This window comes from Schistocerca serialis, chromosome 7 (assembly GCF_023864345.2).
Source record: "Schistocerca serialis cubense isolate TAMUIC-IGC-003099 chromosome 7, iqSchSeri2.2, whole genome shotgun sequence".
Taxonomy (NCBI): Eukaryota; Metazoa; Arthropoda; class Insecta; order Orthoptera; family Acrididae; genus Schistocerca; species Schistocerca serialis.
This window is the reverse complement of record NC_064644.1, coordinates 70,301,670-70,322,764: the sequence shown is the minus strand read 5'-3', so window position 1 is coordinate 70,322,764 and position 21,095 is coordinate 70,301,670. Positions and strand designations below refer to the sequence as shown.

At 43.2% G+C, this 21,095-nt stretch overlaps 1 protein-coding gene across 1 annotated transcript; it reads right to left on the bottom strand.

The window, feature by feature from the left end:
• Nucleotides 1-404: 404 nt before the first annotated feature.
• LOC126412147 (uncharacterized) lies at nt 405-20,835 on the bottom strand. The gene is made up of 6 exons (XM_050081605.1): nt 20,792-20,835; nt 18,777-18,887; nt 17,219-17,355; nt 8,867-8,931; nt 6,301-6,384; nt 405-590 (listed from the first exon to the last, which is right to left on the bottom strand). The coding sequence occupies exons 2-6, from the start codon at nt 18,885-18,887 to the stop codon at nt 469-471; spliced, it is 519 nt and encodes a 172-aa protein (XP_049937562.1). The 5' UTR covers nt 20,792-20,835; the 3' UTR covers nt 405-468.
• Nucleotides 20,836-21,095: the final 260 nt, after the last annotated feature.

Genomic DNA, 21,095 nt, shown 5'->3' with positions numbered 1-21,095 from the left:
CCGCAGCGATGTCGGAGATTTGATGTTTTACCGGATCCCTGATATTCACGGTACACTCGTGAAATGGTCGTACTGGAAAATCCCCACTTCATCGCTACCTCGGAGATGCTGTGTCCCATTGCTCGTGCGCCGACTATGTCACCACGTTCAAACTCACCTAAATCTGCCACTGTAGCAGCAGTAACCGATCTAACACTCGTTGTCTTATATAGGCGTTACCGACCGCATAGCGTATTCTGCCTGTTTACATATCTCTGTATTTGAATACGAATGCCTATACCAGTTTCTTTGGCGCTTCATTGTAGATAGACCAATATACGGTTCCAGTGTCTCAGTCGTAGATTTTACATAGTGACGGTGAAGAAGGTAAGGGAGGCTAAGCTATGTGAATATAAAAGACAGGGTTATGCCGAAATCAGTATTTATTTGCCACAAATAGTATATTCGTAGGTTTCACTCGTAGGGACATCAGCAGACGGTCTTCACGTACTTCGACTTGCTGACCTCGGGATGATTCTCGACGATTTCCCAGATCCTAGCCTCCAGTTCCTCACTGAGAGTCTCTTCGGTAGTCAGAATAAAGGAATTCTCTGTAAGAAAGATTTGTTTTTAGCAGAACATTTATTTACATCCGTAGGCTCCGAAAGTCATAGGTAGATATTAATACTCTTTCTTGATAGTTTCAAAAATTACAAAAATTATAAACTGTTCATTGAGAAAACCACACTTCACAACAGTAGTGGTCTTGTACTCTTTGTCCACAGATTGGTTGAACTTTTAGCTCGACGCGGCATTATTTTCGGTATGTTAACCAAAATATTACACACTATCGTGCTTGTTGTATGCACATGTGAATGCTGAGCCATGTTACTTTTGTTACAATGTTGCATTATGTAGATGTTAACACACACCAATTTGTGCGACATATGACGTCCCTCTTTCGATACAACGAGCTGCTGTAATAGAAGTTTGTAGTTGTCTCCACGCCTAACGAAGAGTGCACACTATATAGTTCGCCTCCTTTGTACTTTAGTACGATGCATAGTCCTTACGTAGGTTAGAAATAATTTTACACTGAAAAAAGGTTATGACTGCATTTACCAAGTACGCAACAGGGTTACCTATTTTACAAATTTCCCGGGTTCGATTCCCGGCGGGGTCAGGGATTTTCTCTGCCTCGTGATGGCTGGGTGTTGTGTGCTGTCCTTAGGTTAGTTAGGTTTAATTAGTTCTAAGTTCTAGGGGACTGATGACCATAGATGTTAAGTCCCATAGTGCTCAGAGCCATTTGAACCATTTTTTTATTTTACAAATTATTTTGAAGAGCGGAATAGCATTTCAGCTCCACCGGAACAGTGGAGTGGACGGCAAGAAGAGAAAAAAGTGCGGTGAAGTAATGAAGTTTGGGGATGGACATGGGATCAATGAATTTGTATATCACCATTATAGTGCAGCAATTTGGAAATTTGCAAGAACTGCTGATAAGGATATTTTAGAGATTTAACCCCGTTATTAAGTACTAGAAACATCAAAGTTGTAAAGATTAAATACAAAGCCAAAGTCACAGTCTTAGCTGCTGTAAGCAGTGGTGAAGCAAAATTACTTTTATCAGCAGAAAGAAGGGCCTATGTCCATTAGCGATTGTTATTTCCATCATCACCATCTACTGCCGAGGATTAGCAAAAAGATCGAGAGTGGCCATCAGACTCCGTAGAAATGGGAAGAAATTTATTGAGAAATATTGTAGAAGAAGGGAACACACATAGGTGAATAGCAGAGACAGAGAAGTAAAGAGTAAAAACTCAGACATACAGTAAATTGAAAATTGTTATACTTGATTAATAATGATTTGCTCATAACATAGCGACCAAGAAGATACAGAGCAGATTCAGTTCGCCTTAGAATTCGATGGTGCACGCCAGTTCATCCCTTAAAATACCGCAGTGATGACGTGGTTTACCTCTTGTCTGAAGTTTCTGCATCATACTAGCATCCCACTTCTGAAAAATCTCCGTGACAGAATTCCCGAATCTGCGGGCTGCTTCTATCAAATCATGCTGGGAATCAATTGTCTTCAATCAGTTTTTCCGCCATTAAAAATTTGTCTGCTTTAGTCACAAGTCTTCTGATTGGTTTGATGTTTCCCGCCAATTACACTACTGGCGATTAAAACTGCTACACCTTGAAGACGATGAGCTACAGACGCGAAATTTAACCGACAGGAAGAAGATTCTGTGGTATGCAAATGATTAACTTTTCACAGCATTCACACAATGTTGGCGCCGGTGGCGAAACCTACAACCTGGAAACATCAGGAAAGTTTCCAACCGATTTCTCATACACAAACAGCAGTTGACCGGCGTTGCCCGGTGAAACGTTGTTGTGATGGCTCGTGTAAGGAGGAGAAATGCGTATTATCACGTTTCCGACTTTGATAAAGGTTGGATTGTAGCCTATCGCGATTGTGGTTTATCGTATCGCGACATTGCTGCTCGCATTGGTCGAGATCCAATGACTTAGCAGAATATGGAATTCGTGGGTTCAGGAGGATAATACGGAACGCCGTGCTGGATCCCAACGGCCTCGTAACACTAGCAGTCGAGATGACAGGCATCTTATCTGCATGGCTGTAACGGATCGTGCAGCCACGTCTCGATCCCTGAGTAAACAGATGGGGACGTTTGCAAGACAACAACCATCTGCACGAACAGTTCGACGATGTTTGCAGCAGCATGGACTATCAGCTTGGAGACCATGGCTGCGGTTACCCCTGACGCTGCATCACAGACAGGAGCGCCTGCGTTGGTGTACTCAACGACGAACCAGGGTGCACGTCATTTTTTCGGATGAATCCAGGTTCTGTTTACAGCATCATGATGGTCGCATCCGTGTTTGGCGTCATCGCGGTGAACCCACAATGGAAGCACGTATTCGTCATCGCCATACTGGCGTATTACCCTGCGTGATGGTATGGGATGCCATTGGTTAGACGTCTCGGTCACCTCTTGTTCGCACTGACAGCACTTTGAACAGTGGAAGTTACGTTTCAGATGTGTTACGACCCGTGGCTCTACCCTTCATTTGATCCCTGCAAAACCCTACATTTCAGCAGGATAATGCACGACCGCATGTTGCAGGTCCTGTAGGCGCCTTTCTGGATACAGAAAATGTTTGACTGCTGCCCTAGTCAGCACATTCTCCAGATCTCTCACCAATTGAAAACGTATGGTCCAAATGGCTCTGAGCACTATGGGACTTAACATCTGTGGGCATCAGTCCCCTAGAACTTAGAACTACTTAAACCTAACTAACCTAAGGACATCACACACATCCATGCCCGAGGCAGGATTCGAACCTGCGACCGTAGCGGTCACGCGGTTCCAGACTGTAGCACCTAGAACCGCACGGCCACACCGGCCGGCGAGAACGTATGGTCAGTGGTGGGCGAGCAACTGTGGTATCGTGTTGAAGCTGCATGGGCAGCTGTACCTGTACACGCCATCCAAACTCTGTTTGACTCAATGCCCAGGCGTATCAAGGCCGTTATTACAACCAGAGGTGGTTGCTCTGGGTACTGATTTCTCAGGATCTATGCGGCCAAATTGTGTGATAATGTAATCACATGCAAGTTCTAGTATAGTATATTTGTCCAATGAATACTCGTTTATCATCTGCATTTCTTCTAGGCGTAGTAATTTTAATGGCCAGTAGTGTACATTAAACGACCTCAAACTTTATTTTATTGCAATAAATGTCTTATCTTATAATTTTTTCTATCTTTCTGGTACCATAAACGTAATTCACCGGTCTCCTTAACACATGCACTGTCATCCAGTCCCTTCATCTAGTTAGTGTTCTGCAACCTGTCTTGACTCGCCAGCTCATCCCAAGTCTCTATTTTTATTTTCAGCGTCGTCCTGTAATATCATTACTTAAATGATTCACTTCTCTTCTTGTCCGGATTTCCCAAAGGCTATAGAAGACTTCCGTACTACGCGGTGCTCCAGACGTACGTTCTCAAAAATTTCCTTAAATTGAGGGCTGTGATAACAGCAGCCTTACTTTAGCAAGGAATGCTTTCTCTAAGTAATGCTGTGTTCGGCAGAATGTTCATAGAACTCAAAAGGTCCTGTGATTTTTCGCCTCTTTGAACAGGACAGAAATGTCAGCAGCGAATCTCATCATTGACTTAGGTTAACCCAGAATTTCAGTCCCACTTCCTCATGTGTCTTTTCTTTCTCTCTTTGCATGTTCGATACAGAGGTTGAATAGTGGCTTAGAAAGAGTGCATCTTGTCTTACGCCCAATTAATTGGCGAACTTTCTTGGCCTTAAGGAATTATTGTTGTCTCTTCAATCTATATGTTAACCATAAATTTTTTTGCGAGGGTGTCAAGAGGAACTACTGAAAGAGTTGAAAAGAAATAAGTCGCCAGGTCCGGATGGTATCACATTTCGGTTTTACAAAGAGAATTACACGGTACTGGTGCCTTACGTAGCTTGTATTTATCGCGAATCTCTCGTCCAGCGTGAAGTCCCAAGCGACTGGAAAAAAGCGCTGGTCACTACTGTTTATAAGAAGGGTGAATGAACGGAACCACAAAGTCACAGACCAATATCCTTATCATCGGTTTACTGCAGAATTCTTGAACATATTCTCGGTTCGAATATAATAAATTTCCTAGAGCCGATTTTAGGAGGCATCGCTAGTGTCAAACACAGCTAGCTCTTTTCTCACGTCATATACTTTGAATTCCGGATGAAGGGGAACAGGAGATTCCATTTTTCTAGATTTCTGAAAAGTATTTGGCGCGGTGCCGCACTGAGGACTGTTAACGAAGATACAGCCATATGAAATAGGTTCCCAGATATGCGAGTCGCTAGAAGACTTGTTAAATTACGTGTCGAGAACGAGAGTGTTCATCAGAGACAAGGGTACCGTCAGGCGTGCCCCAGGGAAGAGTGATAGGGCCGCTATTATTTTCTGTATACATAAATGACCTGGGGAACAAGGTGGGCAGAAATCTGCGGTTGTTTGCTACTGGTGCTGTGGTGTGCGTGAAGGTGTCGAAGTTTAAATAAGTGGGAGTAAGGTTATAAAGCGATATGAAATGGGACGAGCATGTGAGGATATTCGTAGTGAAAGTGAATGATCAACTTCGGTTTATTGGGAGAATTTTAGAAATGTGCGGTTCATCTGTGAAGAAGCCCGCATATATGACTCTGGTTCGACCTTTTCTTGAGTACTGCTCGAGTGTTTGGAATGGGCAATAGGTTGGGTTAAACGATGACATCATCTCAGTTCGGAGGAAGGCTGCTAGATCTGTTATCGGTAGGTTCGAACAACAAGCAAGTATTACGGAGATGCTTCGTGAGTTCAAATGGGAATCCGTAGAGGGTATGCGACGTTCTTTTCGAGGAACACTTTTGCAGAAATTTTGCGAACCGCCATCTGAAGCTGACTGCAGAATGGTTGTACTGTTGCCACGAAGGCAAAAGTTCTAGAAATTAAGCCTCTTACGGAGTCATATGGAGAGTCGGTTTTCCCTCGGTCTTCTTTGGAGTGGAACAGGAAAGAGTATGGCTAGTAGTGTTACAGGGTATCCTACGCCAGCCACGCAACTGCGGAGTAAGGGTGTAGATTTAGATGCAAATGTAGATATTGCAGCAATAAACATTGTAGAAAGGTATTCTAGATGCTATGAAAGTAGTTCTATGAAAATAGTTGCTAACAGGTGTGAATATTACTAGATTATCAATTTAATAAGTCATGGTTGCAAAATATCGACACAAATTATGTACATAATTGTAAGCATTTGTGGTCTTCACACATGTGAAGACGACATGACTGGAAACTCGAAACTGATTGCCCAATAAAACAATATAAAAGTAACGGCTGTCGGTATAGTGTTGTTAGACCAGACGCTGTCCCACGCCCCTGAATGCAAGATGGAGTTACATTTATTTTCACTAGTGATTCATTTTAGGGGTGTGGACTCTGTTCGGTGTCCATGTTGTGAAATCGGGAGCGCTTGTCGGAGATGAAACGATTGTAGCTGGCACGTCCGCAGAGCACTACTGTATCAAGTGCCCGTGTTCGCTAAGGAGTCGAGGTCAGAAGTTGCGGTGGTCACGTGGCAGTTAATATGTCAATCACCCATTCTGCACCTCGTGGAAGGCACTTGTGGCTCAGGGAACGGTACAGAGGCAGAGAGCACTAACATCCCCCCCCCCCCCCCCTCCCTCACTTGCCATTATCACGGTGCTACGTGTGAGACTTCAGCCGGCAACTCAAACTTACCGATTCCCGACACACAGAGGTGTTCAATGAAGATCTCGTCGTCAGTGTAGACGACGTTATGCGGGCCGCTCAACGGGAGGTTCCCTGCAACATAAAACAAGTGGAGAGTACAGGTTGACTGGAATTACCTCTCATGAGGAGACATCACCAATATGGCCTCATAGTTAAAGCAGAAGACAGCACACGTACAAGGTATCAACCCCAGTAATCGATCCCATGCGAAAATTGGGCAGTTACTACATTCTGAAAATACAGCTGTTGAACTTTCCGCACGCATTGGTTGTTCGTCACTCGCTCCTCCTCAATGTAGCCGCCAAATGCCCTAGCTCAAGAACTGCACAATGGAGTGTATAAGAGGTTTGTGAATTACAGTTTTGATATTGGCAATACGCTTTGCTGACGGTGTCAAAGTGCGCGGTTTCTAACCTGTAGGTTGTGTAGGAATTCCTTTGCTCTGAACATTTCTATGTAGCGATTTACAAATACAGAATAAATGAGTGAAACGAATTAGCCATTAAAGGAGCAGCGTCGCGCTATTTAAATTTCAGCATTGATGTAGTGCTTATGCTTCATTTGTTTTTAAAGCTGACGCTGTTAAAAGCGAATTTTTCATTTATATTTACAGGAGATGCGCTACTCTCCAACATGGTTGGCATGATTGAATTGCAGATCGGAGGCCATTAACTTCATTACATAATAATTTCTTAGTTGCTTAGGGGTATTCGTTCCGATTCTGAGGCGTAGCTACAGAATATCGATAGACAAATATGCTTGAGGCTGACGTATTACGTTATCATATTGATCGCTGTTCTTCGCTTAGAATAGCATGTTCTCGAACAAGATTTCAAAATAAGTTGGGCAGGTGTGTCTACCTTCTAACTCCAGTTTCCTTGCCTTCAACATTCGACGAATAAGAAGGCTCTGGTTGTCTCTCCATTGCATGTATGGTGTTTCGTGTTCAGGCGTAAGGCGGCTGCAGTGGGCTGGAGCGAGCGACAAAAAACTGGTGCGCGCCAAAGTTAAAACAACAGTACTTTCAAAATGTCGCAACTGCGTACTATTATACTTCTGGCCCAAATTTTCACGCGGGATCGGCTGTACTATTATACTTTTGGCCGAAATTTTCACGCGGGATCGGCTGCTTGGGCTGATATGTTACGAGTATGCTTTTTGCTCCGTAAAATATGAGGTCAAGTTGGTGGTGTTTCATTGTTAGTACAAGAAAAAACACTTTGTTTTAATTTTTAAACGGCAAGGATATTTCATCTACACCGTGTTTGATAAATGGATGTCTGAACAAGCAAACATGGTGAAACTGCATGCCAAATATTCATTCCTCGATCAGTGCTTGATTGCTAACCCATCATCAGAAAACCTATAATGGTGTTAATCACACCCATGTATGCAATGTGTACTCTGCTCATAACTTTCAACACTACTTTGATAATAAAGCAGTCTGTCTTCCATCTTGAGGCCACGAGTGGCCTACCAGGACCATCCGACCGCCGTGTCATTCTCGGTGGAGGATGCGGATAGGAGGGGCGTAGGGTCAGCACACCGCTCTCCCGGTCGTTATGATGGTATTCTTGACCGAAGCCGCTACTGTTCGGTCGAGTAGCTCCTCAATTGGCATCACGAGGCTGAGGGTACCCCGGAAAATGGCAACAGCGCATGGCGGCCTGGATGGTCACCCATTCAAGTGCCGACCACACCCGACAGCGCTTTACTTCGATGATCTCACGGGAACCGGTGTAGCCACTGCGGCAAGGCCGTTGCACGCTTTGATAATAATCAATGTATTTAGTTACTATGTAAATAAATGGTATCTAGTTGGCAATACGAGGTGGAACCGAAATCTCTTGCCACTTTCCCATAGTAGACCAATTATATACAATCAAACGCTCCAATGCTACGCCGTTTGCGATTGCACAGTGCAAGCGATCAGCTAGTAAACACGAGCGTCTGCTGTTCCTTCTGACGGAAGTTCTGTTAACCACTACTAAGCATTATAGGTATATATTTAAGTCTGCATGATTTCGCCGGTGTTGTCATTGATGAAACACCTTCACTATCTTTAGATCGCCTTAAGTTCTTCTTCAAATTTCTTCAGTGCTCGAAGTTTCAATCCTTATATTACATTCTTCGAGTTACAGTTACTGCCGGATGGCTGGACACTAACGAAAGACATACTTATAAATGAGTATTATTCCCGTACTTTTACAGAGAAATATAGTTGCTGGGTAAAATCTTTACGTTGTCAATAGGTTGCCGTCATTGGGCAAATGCTGAATGCAGACTGTGAAAGAGGGAGAAATACAAAACATTGCTGTTACGTTGCAGCATTGAAGGAGTTCGAAGAAGCAAATGATGCTGCCTGGAACGCAGACGGCTTCACGATTAGTGTATGTACTGCTTTTGTGGATGTTATTACTTCCTTAACCCCGGTCGAGGAATAAGCGTGCACAGATGAAAGGTGTTTGCTTGTCAGAAACGGTATTTGTGACATGTATGAAATATTCGGAGTGCCATAGACCCGATACGTTCACATAAATTAATTCCTACTTACAAATGCCGTCCACTTCGGTATCCATGCGGTTGCCGGTGAATTTGCCGACTGCATTCACAGGAAGACTGGAAAATAAAATTTTGTACCGTTAATCTATATATATATAAAACAAAGTCGGGTTTGTTACAACACTTATAACTCGAGATCTGCTGGACCAATTTTCATGGTTTTTGATTTGTTGGATTTGTCTCCGCCCCGAATAGCAGAATACATCTTAAAAATAATGAAAAATTGACGAATAAAAATTTTCATGGTTTTTGATTTGTTGGATTTGTCTCCGCCCCGAATAGCAGAATACATCTTAAAAATAATGAAAAGTGACGAATACTTGAAAAATGCGTTATTTTCCCTAAAAGTTCTTTAGTTTCGGAGCTGTCAAATTTTTTTGTCAAAATCTGTAAGTAAGGATTGACATTTATGCATGCGTTCATAAACTATTTAAAATGGATGAATAAACTATTATGTGTATTTTTTTAAAAAAGATTGAAAAATATTACGCGTGCGTTCAGAAATGTGTAATGAATACTTAATCTATATATATAAAAGAAAGTCGTGTTAGTTACACTATTTATAACTGAAGAACGGCTGGACCGATTTGGCTGAAAATTGGTGGAGAGGTAGCTTAGAACCAGGAGACGGGCATAGGATACTTTTTATCCCGTTCGACCGCTATAAAACGTAGTATAACAGAAACGCATCTGGCGTGGAATAACAAAACGCAAATTAGATTTAGTAGTTCAAACGAATGTACCCCTGTTGAACCCCCAACAAAAGGAAGTTTATGGTACATTAATGAAGGCAATTGATGATGGAAATAGTGGTTTATATTTCCTGGATGCCCCTGGTGGAACTGGCAAGACATTCCTCATGTCAGTAGCTTTAGCCACTGTTCGTGCGAGATCCAACATTGCGGTTGCAGTTGGTTCTTCCGGAATAGCAGACACATTGTTAGAAAGATGCTGTACGGCTCAGTCAGCATTAAAATTACCGTTAAATCTTCAAGCTATTGAATAACCAACATGTAATATTACAAAAAACTCAGCAGTGGCCGAAGTTTTATCAGCATCCAAGATCTGGGACGAATGCACAACGGCTCATAAACGTGCATTAGAGGCACTTAACCGAACATTGAAAGATCTACGCAATGACTCGAGATGTTTTGGAGGAGCAATGATTTTACTGTATGGCGAATTCCGCCAAACACTGCCAGTAGTTCCAAGATCAATGGCTGCAGATGAAATAAATGCTTGCCTCAAGTCATCGAATCTATGGCGCTTTGTGAAGAAACTTTAACTGACAACAAACATGAGAGTTGCATTGCTTAATGATACATCTGCTGAAGATTTCTTTGAGCAATTGCTGACTATCGGTAATGGTCGAGTACCTGTCGAAGAATCGAGCGGATTGATTTCATTTCCTCATAATTTCTGTAACTGTGTCTCATCGAAAGACGAACTTATCAACAAAGTATTCCCAAACATCATTACTAACTACAAAAATAATGAATGGTTGAGTGAGCGAGCAATTTTAGCGGCTATGAATAAAGATGTAGATGACCTAAACTACGTAATTCAGAATGAGATCATTGGTAAAATGCATTCATTCAAATCTATTGACTGTGTAACAAATGAAGATGAAGCCACCAACTATCCAATTGAATTTTTAAACTCTTGGGATGTGCCTGACATACCACCGCACAATTTACGCCTAAAAGTTGGCTCCGTAGTAATCATGCTTCGAAACATAAACCAACCAAAACTGTGCAACGGTAAACGTTTTGAGGTAAGTAAATTGATGACCAATGTTATTTACGCGACGATACTCAAAGGAAAATTCGAGGGTGAGGAAGTTCTCATTCAGAGGATCCCGATGGTCCCAACCGATGTGCCGTTTGAGTTTAAAAGACTTCAATTTCCGATACGTCTTGCATTCGCCATGACCATTAACAAATCACAAGGCCAATCCTTGAAAGTTTGTGGTTTAAATCTGGAATATCCATATTTTTCAAATGGTCAATTATATGTGGCATGTTCACGGGTCGGAAGACCATATGCGTTGTTTGTTCTTGCGCCTGATAATAAAACAAAAAATGTCGTGTAACACAAGGTACTGAATTGAAGAGTGGAAGCTATGCACCAAAAAACATAAAGAATCATTAAAATACTTAATTTTTATTTGTCCTAATAAAAAATTGAACTTAACATCCAAAATCTGATTATTTATTGGCTTTAAGGCGGAACAGAGTTCGCCGGGTCAGCTAGTTACAAATAAAACTGAGATTTCGAACTTCATGGTTCAATGTACAAAAATTAATGCATGTGGTCATTTTAATTTCATATTATACAGGTCTCGATAGTCCACTATAACAGATCTTTAAAAAGTGTGATCTTTCAGGTTTTTTCGGTGTTACTGCTTCATGATGGACTTTCTAGTATTTAACCGAGATGCACACTATTTCAAAAGCCAATCCAGTCATTTTCTTCAGGTGCTGTGAGGTGATCTCTCATACGCAATAGTTACCTGCGTCGGTCGTGGAATATTGTGCAGGAAACAGAATCGACGCCCGAAAGTACACTATGATAGATCCTTCAAAGAATGTTATATTTGACAGGTGACGTATAAGTAAACCAGAGAAAATCATTAGTAGTGCGAATATCTCTCAATTTTTGAGAGAAGGAAGTGCTAATCGGATAGGCCTTTTGATGACCGGATTCGAGTGCCAACATACTACTCTGCTTTATGTGACCCAACCACATTACCGAGACCACCAATTAAGTTGAATATCAGTGTGGAATAAATACTCACAGACAGTAGTTGGTAGCACTAGCTGTGGAGAGTATACAGGGTGTATCATAATCAATGGCGTAAACGCATACAGTTGAAAGCACACGATACTAAAAGCAAAAAAGTGTCGGTAAATTTAGGGTCGAAAATGCATTTCTTGAGAGCTATTAGCAATTTTTCGATACTTTGATGAAACAAATCTCTTGTACTGCAAGCTCTTTGCTTTCCACATTTTGGGAAGTAGTACTAAGGACCAAAAGTAGAAAAAATGTCCAGTAAACATCTGCTCTGTAATGCGTACCTTAAAAGTTATGAGCAATTGTTCATTAGAAGAGTTGTGTTTCCAAGTAGCGAAGATGAGCACGTGCTCATAGCTCTTAAGGTATGCATTTTAGAGCAGACATTTTTTTCTTGTTTTGGTCGACATTACCATTTCCCAAAATATGGATAGCGAAGAATGGTTCAAATGGCTCTGAGTACTATGCGACTTAACACCTGAGGTCATCAGTCGGCTGGAACTTGGAACTAATTAAACCTAACTAACCTAAGGACATCACACACATCCATGCCCGAGGCAGGATTCGAACCTGCGACCGTAGCGGTCGCTCGGCTTCAGACTGTAGCGCCCAGAACCACACGGCCACTCCGGCCGGCCGGAAAGCGAAGAGCTTGCACTAGAGGAGATTTGTTTCACAGTATCGTAGATGAAAAATTGCTCGTAGCTCTTAATGTATGCATTTTCGACCCTATGTTTACTGGGATTTTTTTGCTTCTAGCATCGTGTACTTTCAACTGTATGCGTTTACGTCATTAATTATGATACACCCTGTCTAAAGCGAGTCGGACAGTCGCGAAGAACAGTGCAATCGTTGTCGTAATGCGGAAGCATTTATCTGACGTCCAAAAGAACACGATCATTGGCAAGGGCGGAAGCATTTTCCATACGGTTAGATTTGTAAACAGTTCGCTTGCACCGTGGACAAAGTACACTGTACATGGCAAAATAGCGCTACCCAAAACAAGCGACGAGGCGACTGTGGTACAGCATGAGCCATAGATGGCAGCCATGAAATGTATTCGCAGTTGCGAATATGGACAACCATCAGCCGTGTAATGGAATGAGTAGAATGAAAATTCGTGCCGGACCGGAATTTGAGACCGAATTACCCGCTTATCGCGAGCGGTGGCCTTAGCATTAGGCTATCTGAGCGTGCTACACGGCAAGACACAAACCTTCATATGTCTCAGACCATGTGACTACAACCTGCACTCCTACATTCATTATGTGTATTACTGTACAGGAGAGACGATTAAACTAAAAGTCGCTTGCCTGGCGTCGGCGAATAAATACGATACTGCAGTGCCTATGTTGTTCAGAATTACGATGCGATATTGTTTCGGGCATAAATGCATGTCCGAAGGAACATTGCACCGTAATTCTGAACAACACATGCACTGCAATATCGTATTGATGACAGGCATGTACGATAGCTGCAGAGATGTGTACGGCGAATAGATACGACCGCCCAGGTGAACCAAGGCGCTACCAGCAATGTCTTCGTAACGACCGACCAGTAAACGTTGCTGCGTATAGTTCATCCACCCACGCTGACTGCTGTTCATCGGCGACGGAGGCCGGAATCTGCACGCCAGTACTGCAACTCGACGTCCGCTGTGTGGCGAGAGGTGGGCTTTTCAGATGAATCACGTTTTATGCTCCATCGGGCAGATGGCCGTTGGCGTTTATCTACATCTACATCTACATCCATGATATGCAAGCCACCTGACGGTGTGTGGCGGAGGGTACTTTGAGTGCCTCTATCGGTTCTCCCTTCTATTCCAGTCTCGTGTTGTTCGTGGAAAGAAAGATTGTCGGTGTGCCTCTGTGTGGGCTCTAATCTCGCTGATTTTATCCTAATGGTCTCATCGCGAGATATACGTAGGAGGGAGCAATATACTGCTTGACTAGGTATGTTCTAGAAACTTCAACAAAAGCCCGTACCGAGCTACTAAGCGTCACTCCTGCAGAGTCTTCCACTGGAGTTTATCTATCATCTCCGTAACGCTTTCGCGATTACTAAATGATCCTGTAACGAAACGCGCTGCTCTATGTTGGCTCTTCTCTATCTCTTCTGTCAACCCTGTCTGGTAAGGATCCCACACTGGTGAGCAATATTCAAGCAGTGGTCGAACAAGTGTACTGTGACCTACTGCCTTTGTTTTCGGATTGCATTTCTTAGGATTCTTCCAATGAATCTCAGTCTGGCATCTGCTCTACCGACGATCAACTTTATATGATCATTCCATTTTAAATCACTCCTAGTGCCTACTCCCAGATAATTTATGGACTAACTGCTTCCAGTTGCTGACCTGCTATATTTTAGCTAAATGATATAGGATCTTTCTTTCTATGTATTCGCAGCACATTACACTTGTCTACATTGAAATTCAATTGCCATTCCCTGCTCCAAGCGTCAATTCGTTGCAGACCCTCCTGCATTTCAGTACAATTTTTCGTTGTTACAACCTCTCGATATACCACAGCATCATCCGCAAAAAGCCTCAGTGATCTTTCGATGTTATCCACAAGGTCATTTATGTATATTGTGAATAGCAACGGTCCTACGACACTCCCCTGCGGCACACCTGAAATCACTCTTACTTCTCTCCATTGAGAATGACATGCTGCGTTCTGTTATCTAGGAACTCTTCAATCCAATCACACAATTGGTCTGATAGTCCATATGCTCTTACTTTGTTCATTAAACGACTGTGGGTAACTGTATCGAACGCCTTGTGGAAGTCAAGAAACACGGCATCTACCTGGGAACCCGCGTCTATGGCCCTCTGAGTCTCGTGGACGAATAGCACGAGCTGGGTTTCACACGATCGTCTTTTTCGAAACCCATGCTGATTCCTACAGAGTAGAAAAGTCATTACTCTCGAACAGAATACGTGTTGCAAAGTTCTACAACTTATCGACGTTAGAGATATAGGTCTATAGTTCTGCACATCTGTTCGACGTCCCTTTTTGAAGAAGGAGATGACATGTGCCCTTTTCCAATCCTTTGGAACGCTACGCTCTTCTAGAGTCCACGGTACACCGCTGCAAGAAGGGGGGCGTACCCTGTGTAAAATCGAACTGGTATCCCATCAGGTCCAGAGGCCTTTCCTCTTTTGAGTGATTGTAATTGTTTTTCTATCCCTCTGTCGTCTATTTCGATATCTACCATTTTGTCATCTGTGCGACAATCTAGAGAGGGAACAACAGTGGAGTCTTCTTCTGTGAAACAGCTTTGGAAAAAGACATTTAGTATTTCGGCGTTTAGTCTGTCATCCTCAGTACCATTTTGGTCACAGAGTGTCTGGACATTTTATTTTGATCCACCTACTGCTTTGACATAAGACCAAAATTTCCTAGGACTTTCTGCCAAGTCATTATATAGAACTTTACTTTCGAATTCATTGAACGCCTCTCGCATAGCCCTCCTCACATTACATTTCGCTTCGCGTAATTTTTGTTTGTCTGCAGGGCTTTGGTTATGTTTATGTTTGCTGTGAAGTTCCCTTTGCTTCCGCAGCAGTTTTCTAACTCGGTTGTTGTACCTTTCCATCTCTTACGATCTTGCTTGGCACATACTCATCCAGTGTCTATTGTACGATGGTTTTGAACTTTGTCCACTGATCCTCAACACTATCTGTACATGTTTGTGACGTGAAACCTCTGACAGCAAATGCCCTGCATCCAGGAGGGAGCTTTATGGTATGGGGAACGTTTTCGCGGCATTCCCTGGGCGACCTCGTTACTCTGGAAGACACAGTGGATCAACGCAAATATGTGCATCTGTCCCTGGGGACGACGTCCACCTCTGCATGCAGTTTGTTTTTTCTCGGCACGACGGCACCTACTAGCAGGGCAATGCAACGTGCCACACAGCTCGCAGGGTACCTGCGTGGTTCCAGGAGTATGATAATGAGGTTACCGTACTACCTTGGCCACCGAACACCCAGTATTTACACCCAATCGAGAATCGTCGATCCAGCTGTTAGCGCCATGAGTCCTAAGCCGAGAAACATAGCGCAGCTGGCCACCGCACTGGAGTCGGTATGACTCCAGATCCCTGTCGGCACCTTCCAGAACCTCATCGACTATCTTCCTCCACCTCTCGCGCTGCAAAAGGTGGTTATTCAGGCTTTTGACAGGTGGGCACATTGATGTGACTGTACAGGGTATTATTTCAAATGGAATACCATGTTGTTGTTCATTATGGATTCTCCTGTTGATCTGTAAATCAAGGAAATTGCAGCCAGCTACTGAAAATGAAGAAATTTTGGTAGTGTAGAGCAAATTAAATTCTTGGGACTCGAGAAGACAATAGCATCCCCGTCAGAAGGCGTTCATTGTACTCATGGCAAGAGATTTGAAAGTCCTTTGCCACTGGTTCTCAGAGAGAGACTCTAAATGGTTCAACCGCTATCTTGTTCACTGTTTGGCAGGACTTGCTACGTACCCCGTATATTTACATGAAATTAAAAGTGCAGAGCAACCGATCTGCGATTGTGAAACGATAGGTACAGCTAGCCGAACGCTACTGGAACGTACAATTAGCGAATTCTTCACGGGAGGAAGGAGACAGCAGCAATGAAGCACCACAGTCTGTAACGCAATAGCTGCAACTATCCCGGAGACAGACAAAATAGAGGCTGCCGATCAGCTAGGGCGTGCCTAGGACAGAGTGGTACTGCGCACAATAGAGAAACATAACTAAAAGGCTCGGTACCACGATAAGAATGAATAAACAGAATGCAGGGGACTTAGTCAAGGAAACCAGTAGTTTGTATTAAAATCCAATGCCGAGTTAGAAAGGAAGACTGCATTTCGAGTACCTAACCTACTGCACAGATGGCAAAACGGAAAATACCCCGCCACAGTATCCATTTGATTTTGGATCCTCAAAGTTGCTGTCACTAGTGTGAAACAGAATATGGAAGGAGAGCACCCTGATTACTAATATCAGATTACTTAAAAGTTGTCACTAGTTATGTTCTCTTTCACATAAATCAGTAATAGAAAAACATCATTTATGTAAATGTTATTCCTTTTGTAATCCTTATTTCCATCTCCTCACAGTTATTTTTGTGATTAGTAGATTTTTACTACTACCCGGGGTTTTTAGTTTTCTGTAATATTACGCGATGGGAGTTCTTAGCCTTTGGCGCGAATTGTGCCCTCCGCCACACACCGCTTGGTGGCTAGCGGAGTATATATGTAGATGTAGATGTAGAAGGTATTCAATTTGTGCTTTTCGATTCCCAGAAACGAGGGGGAGGCAAGAGTAAAGAGCAATACAGAAGATAGAGACACACAGGCAGAATGAACAGAGTGATGTGCAGGAAGTGATTAATAAGAATATTTGTCAGTAGTACAACTGTCTTCGTAAGTACGTGAAGTTAAACGGTAGCTACACTGAACAGTGCAGTTTCAAAACTTAATGAGTTCTTTCACTTAGAAATAGAAAATTCTGCCGTTAGGTGACTCGTGAGGAATACCAGAACGGCAAGACTTACAGTGGCACCCTGCTGAAGGTCCCATTAATGTTCATTTCGTCGCTGCTCTCACGCGGCGACTGCGTCACAACGAGACAGCCGAGCAGCGATGCACCGGGGATGTTGTACTGGTACTGCGTGTACCACGTCTTCTCTGCCTGTCATGGAAAGGAAAAGAGAACTCCTTAGTCTTCGCAAGAAAGCGGATATGATTTAAAGTGTATTGCGACATCAGTGACACAGTATCACGAATCAGTATGAGACGATTAACTTATTAAAATGTGTGATATAATTTGCAGTTTCCAGGTCTTCGGCTTTTAGTTACCGTATGATGTGTGTTTTATACTAAATGACAATTACATAAACAATATACGTTATGGTTCTGCCTGTCTACAAATGCCAGTTACAGCGCAACAAATCAACTATTTCTGAAAGTAATAACCTGTATCGCACAACAGTACCACCACGAATAACAAGGTTCCGTTTTCTTTATGTCAGCCCTCAGAGCCGAGTTGCATTTTCATATTCCACAGACAATGGCGCTTAGATCAGTCTTAACGGATAACGTGGCCGCTAGCATAATCCCACAATCAGAGGATGACACGCGTAAAGGTGAAATACTAAACACCTTTTTCCAAAGCTGTTTCACAGAGGAAGACCGCACTTCAGTTCCTTCTCTAAATCCTCGCTCGAACGAAAAAATGGCTGACATCGAAATATGTGTCAAGGAATAGAAAAGCAAATGAAATCACTCAACAGAGGAAAGTCCACTGGACTTGACGGGATACCAATTCGAGTACGCGAAAGAACTTGCCCCCTTCTAACAGCCGTATACCGCAAGTCTCTAGAGGAACGGAAGGTTGCAAATGATTGGAAAAGAGCACAGGTAGTTCCAGTTTTCGAGAAGGGTCGTTGAGAAGATGCGCAAAACTATAGGCCTATATCTCTGTCATCGATCTGTTGTAGAATTTTAGAACATGTTTTTTGCTCGCGTATCATGTCATTTCTGGCAACTCAGAATCTACTCTGTAGGAATCAACATGGATTCCGGAAACAGCGATCGTGTGAGGCCCAACTCGCTTTATTTGTTCGTGAGACCCAGAAAATATTAGATACAGGTTCCCAGGTAGATGCCATTTTCCTTGACTTGCGGAAGGTGTTCGATACAGTTCCGCACTATCGCCTGATAAACAAAGTAAGAGCCTACGGAATATCAGACCAGCTGTGTGGCTGGACTGAATAAAAAAGGAGGTAATGACAGTGGCACGTAAAGTGCCCTCCGCCATACACCGTTGGGTGGCTTGCAGAGTATAAATGAAGATGTAGAACTTACTCCAGGATGCAATTTTGCACAATGTATGCGTTCAGCTTGTAATTTCTGAGGCTTATAGAATTTCAAACAGTAGTCATTAGCTCTAGTAGCGTCTCAAACTGAGGCGGAAGCTCTTGCTTTGCTTTAATAGTCTGTTTCTTTTGTTGCTGACGCCAGCCACTTTTTATAGAATACAAGACATGATAAAAACAGTACACGGCAACGACAGTATCCATCTTCCTCCGTTACAACTTCTGCACAACTTACCGTGGTGATGTTGAGGCTCTCAGTCGAGGCATCAGGCAGGTTGCAGAAGAGGTTGTTGAAGAACAACCCTTCGGCCAGCAGAGGCAGCAGCAGCAGCACACCCAGGAACATCTGTCGGCCAAATTAGAGCCTTTGGTTACACAAATGTATTACAAGTGCAGTCGTCTGACAAGCGCGATACGACTGTAGCAGCACATCTTCATTTGCTCGCAAGTTCATTAAAGTTATTAGTTTCAAGCGCGTCTTTAAACTCCATAGGAAGCTCCATTCCATTTATATTTTCGTGCTCTTATCTGTACATCTGTAAGAAGTGTCCCGCCAAAGCTGTTCCACTGCTCTGCGTTCACCAGTATCTACTGAAACGACTCTCGCATTTATTTAGATTTCAAGTTCTCTTGCTGAGACTTTTTCTGTGATATCGAGTTGCCGTGGTTTCCTTCGACATGTACGTGTTGCATTTCTGCTCAAAGGGAAATCAGAAACTGAATCCTCCTGAGAGATTGAAATTCGATATCGGTCTGGAGCTTTAACCCTGGACGTCGCTTTTCACATTCAGTGGCCTTACTGACTGAGCTATTTAGTCACAAGTCACGAACTCCCTCACAGTTTCAGTTCTACCCGTACCTTCCTTTATAAGCGAGATGCGGCTAAGATATTCATCTGCGACATTCTTCCGTCCCGGAATACTAGGTCAGGAGGTATGCAGGAACTAACTAACTAACCTAAGGACATCACACAACACCCAGTCATCACGAGGCAGAGAAAATCCCTGACCCCGCCGGGAATCGAACCCGGGAACCCGGGCGCGGGAAGCGAGAACGCTACCGCACCACTACAAAGTGTGTGAAAGCTATGTTGTTAGTGTAGCTATTGAGAGTAGGTGACTGTAATTAATGTATGTACAGCGTTGTTTCACGTTTGCTTCAAACGATAACGAGAGGAGGGAGAGGGTGAACTCAAGAGCCACACCACACCCTACTCCGCTCGAATAGCAGCAAAGGGGACACCGGGGTTGACGTTTTCATCGCTACGTATATCTGCAGCCTCCAGAGGAAGAAAACCGAACGTCGGAAACCGATGTTCTCTGATGAGTTTATATGTTAAACCCTCAATAGCTTTTACCAGCCCAGTCAAATATCAATTTTCGATAGCTGTTTCGCAGGGCCAGCCTCTGGAAATTAGTTGTTTCGATTACCAAATTACTTAGTGACAATGATGACTATATATATCCAGTTAAATGTAAAATGTGAATAATTTCCTACTCAGAGCAATGTTTCATATTGGCCTTCGGCCTTCGATGGAAAAAAATGGTTCAAATAGCTCAAAGCACTATGGGACTTAACATCTGAGGTCATCAGTACTCTATACTTAGAACTACTTAAATATAACTAACCTAAGGACATCACACACATCCATGCCCGAGGCAGGATTTGTACCTGCGACCGTAGCAGCAGCGCGGTTCCGGACTCAAGCGCCTAGAACAGCTCGGTCACAGCGGCCGGCTTTCGATGAAGAAAACGTTACTGTGTGTAGATCAGCTTACATTGTTAAAAGCAACGAGGAACTAGAACACCCAAGCAAACATCAAAAATTTGTAAGCGTTGACGTGGGAGGAAATATTGATTTTGCGAGGAAATACTGAATCAAGAAACGCATTTCTGTAATCCATATTTGAGTGTTTTCACGGACTACCAGAAGCAATACTAGGAAACATGTATGAAAACGGCGTTGGGGAACACCATCTGAATGTGTACATCGGCAGCTCCAAGAGACCTGAAGCAGTGGTACGCTAAGACTGGTGATCAGGAGCTTTACGTCATCACCTTCTTCCCCTTGCTGGCCGAATGATGGTGGGAAAATTTCTTGCAGAACTAGAAATTAGAACACGAACCTCCGGCATGCATTAATGACCACTGCTGCTAGGTGGGTAACATAAGAAAATCATAAATTACCTATGCACTCTGCCGGGAAGTAGGCTAAGTATTAGAGGCAGACAGCGGCAGAATATTACTTACTTTTAGAGATTCGGTGTTGGTCTGTGCCTGACAGGGAGCGAGGGGTCTCTTTTATACAAAATTATTCAAGGCCGGAGTGGTGCCCGACATGTGTGGCGCACGTGGGTAAACTGTAGGAACAAGGTGTGCTGCAGACGCCGTTGCACGGTGCACAGACGCTTCCGTTGTTTGCTTGGGGCACAGTCACGCCTCTGTGCACACTTAGTGTATGTCTGGCAACTATTTGAAAGAGCACTGCCTTCTGGAAAATTTCTACACCTACGAGGACATTAATCCACCCAAGGTTTTTCAGCGATATTGGCAC

Coding starts and splice junctions, on each gene's coding strand:
- LOC126412147 (XM_050081605.1), bottom strand. CDS start 18,887: ATGTTCCTGGGTGTGCTGCTGCTGCTGCCTCTGCTGGCCGAAGGGTTG. Junction 17,356..18,776: donor AGAGCCTCAACATCACCACG/GTAAGTTGTGCA, acceptor TTTCCATGACAG/GCAGAGAAGACGTGGTACAC. Junction 6,385..8,866: donor TACCGAAGTGGACGGCATTT/GTAAGTAGGAAT, acceptor TTTATGTTGCAG/GGAACCTCCCGTTGAGCGGC.